Below are 4,172 nucleotides of genomic sequence, written 5' to 3' on the forward strand. Positions count from 1 at the left end.
AGTTGATATGATAATTATAACAATGAGAACAGTGCTGAGTATGACACTGTTAGCCAGTTCATTTGCTTGCTTACATAAATCAACATTCATAATAAGCCTGAAAATCTTACAGCTTGATTTTTTTTTTATGGGGTAGATACATAAGAAAGAATTTAATTGCAAGGATTAAAAGCGAGACAACAAAATTACAAGGCGATCAATTAAAACAGCTATAAAAATGATCTGGAATTATTAATTGGCATCATGTTGACAAGAATTATATATCCTTTCCAGGCAACTGCATGAACATAAAAGGATATTAAGGATGCTGTATGATAAAACTTTTCAAATATTCATTAGCCAGATTTCAAAATACTGACGAAGTAGTATGTAAAAAATTAAAACGTACGTTCGAAATATTTACTAGCCGTAAGTACTAAGTCGAAGATGAAAAATGTTATTAAACTATAGCATTTGGAATGCATTATTAGAGTCAAAGAAAGGAAGTGGAAGTATGTTTCCTTGATAACGGATTGATTTTATAACGTTTTCTCTTTTATGAATTGATTTATGGGCGTGATTATTTTTCCATTTTTTAAGAAATTCATATATCAATGAACCACTCTATAAATTTGGAAAAAAAGAAAAAGAAAGGAAAAACAAGAAAATGAAATTACTTATAAAATAACGTAATCCGTTAAGCAAACATTCACTTTAAACGAGGAATAACTGATTTATAAAATAGAACATAAAACGCTAAAATGAGTAAGTTAGAGGGACCAATGGATAAATGAAATATAACGAATGAATAAAAGATGCGACTGACGTAGTGCCATTTCATATTTCTGCAATTCTCATTAATATATTGAAATGTGATTGCAGGATATTTCCTAAAAATTTGAATATTTCCTGATTGATATTTCCTGAAAACCTTTTTGAAAATTTCTTCTCAACAATTAATTTAGACATAAAAAGAAGTAAAAGTATGTCTACAAACTAAACAAATCTAATATAGCAGTAAATAAATGATATAAACATTAAGAACCTCATACACTCGTCTATGTTGCTTTGTCAATTTAAAATTCAATCTCTATTATAATTTTTTTTAAACTATTTTGTCCTCAGAATGAAATTATGACATTTTCATTTAAACTCAAACTTAGAAAAATATGTGCAAGAAAGTGAATAACATTTTATGAGAACAAAACGACAAAAAAAAAAGGATAGAATGGAATTTTAATAATAAAATAGGAACTGCAAAAGTTGCAAATCATGAGTAGTAATCAAAATATCTGAGGACGAAGAAATATTTGCTGACAGAAAGGACTTCCCACTTATTCTTGTGAAATTTCTGGCAAATATGCTTTCCTACACTAGCATCTGATTATAACACTAGATCATTGCTAGCCACTTCCTAATCACTATATCAATCTATTACCATAACTTGGTCATAACCAAATTTCCAATTTTAATTCGTAAATGCTTATCTTTGATTAAGATACCCGAACATTCGTCGATTACATTTAGCATAATATTTTTAAAAAAAATATTACTGCAGTTTCCATCAAAAGATTTTCTAAGATAAAGATTCTAAAATTTCAATCCGAATGATTGAATCCTGTGCAATTTATTGATTTGTCCTTGAGTATTACAAACTAAGTTTCCAATTCATTTTCCAAATTATTCAAATAAGCATATAAAACAAATGAAAAGTGCATCATTAATTTCCATCCTTATCAAAATATAGATCTATGTCATTTTTCCTGAAAAGACATTGTAGAGCTACTTGATAGTATTACCGTATCATCTTGACAAAAAACCTGTCATATTCTCAAGAACATTATGATTCTCCAAATAAGGACGTATATTTTATGGATCGGTGGACCCATATTTCGATGAAACAGGGAGAACTTCGTACAAAATTAGAATACTCAAGATATAGAGAACTTTTTAGAAAATGGTAAGTATATACAAGTATCCATGAAGGGAAAAAAATTGGAAAGAATCAGGAAGCTAAAAAATGCTCACTTGTGTTAGCACTTCAACAATATTCTAAGCAGTGCACTGAAAATAAAACTGTACTGAATGGTATTAATTATGGAAATGATAATGAAACCAATTCTTCGGAACGAAATAGTACAATAAAATGATTCCATAAAAAGAATCGAGACTAGCCTTTATTTCGAATACAATTCATTGTTTATTTCTCAACAAATATTTTCCATCTGTTTATGACATTCTTCGCTCATACTGTCAATGTCGGAATATGCGAATGGGTCAATTGCCGGAAAAATTTCAATTACACGCACGATCACCATGGTCAAATTTATATTCATCTTGAAATGGATTGAAAAAAGTCTGCTGGAATTCATTAAGCAAGAAATCGAAGTGGAAAAAACACATTTATGAACGAATAGCGCTTGTGTTCTGCATTGGTTAGGAAAACCGCCGGTAGGATCCCGATATGTCTCGAACGGAATTGATGAGATAAGAAATTGAATTCCGCCATGTAAGATCAGCAAGTAATCCAGCAGACTATGCTTCACGAGGCTTTCTCCCAGGTAAACTGGAAGACAATTCGCTGCGATGGAATGGCCCATCATGGTTATGGGAGCCGAAGGAAAAATAGCCTGAGGATAAAGTTATAGTGGGAAACATCACGAGTGTGTGTATGGCCATGGGATTCATGGAAGAAGTGATGCAATCAGATCAAGTTACGGGATTAATAGATGAGATTACTATTTAAGCTGATAAGATGTTATACGTCTTACGATTCCTTGCGAAGGTGTCAAAGGAGAAAATAAGAAGTTTGAGAGGATTCTCTGGCGAGAATCTTACATCTAAAGAGTGTGACAAGGTAATACAATTGATAGTCAAGATGGCACAGTTAAACATAATGCAAGAGGAAATCAAACAGTGGGGTTTAAGAAAAGACCGGAATGAAATCTAGCGATGTGTTGGAAGACTTAGAAAGGATATGCCTCAAATTGAGGATTTTCCGTATTTCATCAACAGAGGAAAGATACCAGAATGATTCGTAAAGGTTGCACTATGTAGGTGACTACGCCATTAGAGCAACCAGACTTTCCTCCTTATCCGGCTGCTAGAGTTGTCGGAACGAGACCGTTTGAAACGGTTTAGAACTGCTTGGGCCAGTTCTAATAAAGGAGGATCATACCAATGCCAAACGATGGGTGGCTTTGTTTACATGCTTACCCATTCGAGCTGTGTATCTCGAAGTAAACTGTGTCTACTGAACAATTTGTACAGGCATTCCGAAGATTTATAAGCCGAAGAAAACAACCACAATACATAATTCCCGATAATGCCAAGAACCTTATAACAGCTTCCAAGTACCTGAAGAATTAAGTACAGCAGAAAACGAAACGATGGAATGGGAATTCCTCACTCTAGGCTCTTCTCGGCACGGCGACGTTTACGGAAAATGATTGAGTAGTTAGTGTTAAGACCTGGGTATTTCTTGAATCCAGGCTCAGTTCGAGGAAAAAATTTGACTGTCTGAGAAAGGGCTTTTCTGTCCGTGGTGAGCGATTTTTGAAAAGCTTCAAGGGTTTGTGATAATCCGTCATTAAATCCCTAATCCAAATTGCTTCTAATTTCCACATCTGTTCAATTTCGTCCATGTGGATTTGCGATTCCTTGTTATATTCGCAGTTGCTTGAAATTTATAAGACTTGTCATTTCTGTTTCCTGTATCACTATCTTGCGCCACTTTCCGTTTGTCGCCTTCAGACCACTTCTACTTCTGTTTCCATAATCATCCATCCTGGTGGGTGCTTCATGGAATTACGAATGACTACATCTGCAATCCCTTCCACACCTAATAATACATATGGTTTTCCCCATTTACTTTCAACTAGTTGCTCTCTTTCATTGTTTATTACATACGGTATCCGTTCGAGTATCGAATCAACAATTTGTACTTGGATATTCTTCACATTCTCGGACAGTGTTTGAACTCCGAAGGTTATCTTTCGGTTTTCATATTTCCTTGTTTCTACCATTCCTGCTGTTAACATTCCCACACTTTAAATTCAATTTGCTTACCATTGATTCTGTAACATAGTTACAATTACTTCCTGTATCGAAGAAAATTAAAGTCTTTGATGTTTTTCTTGGTTCCTTCGGATTGATTAGTCTTCTTTATGCGTTATATACGCTTCCCGAATGCT

The 4,172-nt window shown here is 33.7% G+C and overlaps 1 protein-coding gene across 1 annotated transcript; it reads right to left on the reverse strand.

The window, feature by feature from the left end:
- Positions 1-3,728: 3,728 nt before the first annotated feature.
- Positions 3,729-4,019, reverse strand: LOAG_13168 (hypothetical protein; the record flags this gene model as incomplete). Its single annotated transcript, XM_003148678.2, has 1 exon — positions 3,729-4,019. The coding sequence occupies one exon, from the start codon at positions 4,017-4,019 to the stop codon at positions 3,729-3,731; it is 291 nt and encodes a 96-aa protein (XP_003148726.2).
- Positions 4,020-4,172: the final 153 nt, after the last annotated feature.

This window comes from Loa loa (genome assembly GCF_000183805.2).
Source record: "Loa loa unplaced genomic scaffold supercont3.199, whole genome shotgun sequence".
Lineage (NCBI taxonomy): Eukaryota > Metazoa > Nematoda > Chromadorea > Rhabditida > Onchocercidae > Loa > Loa loa.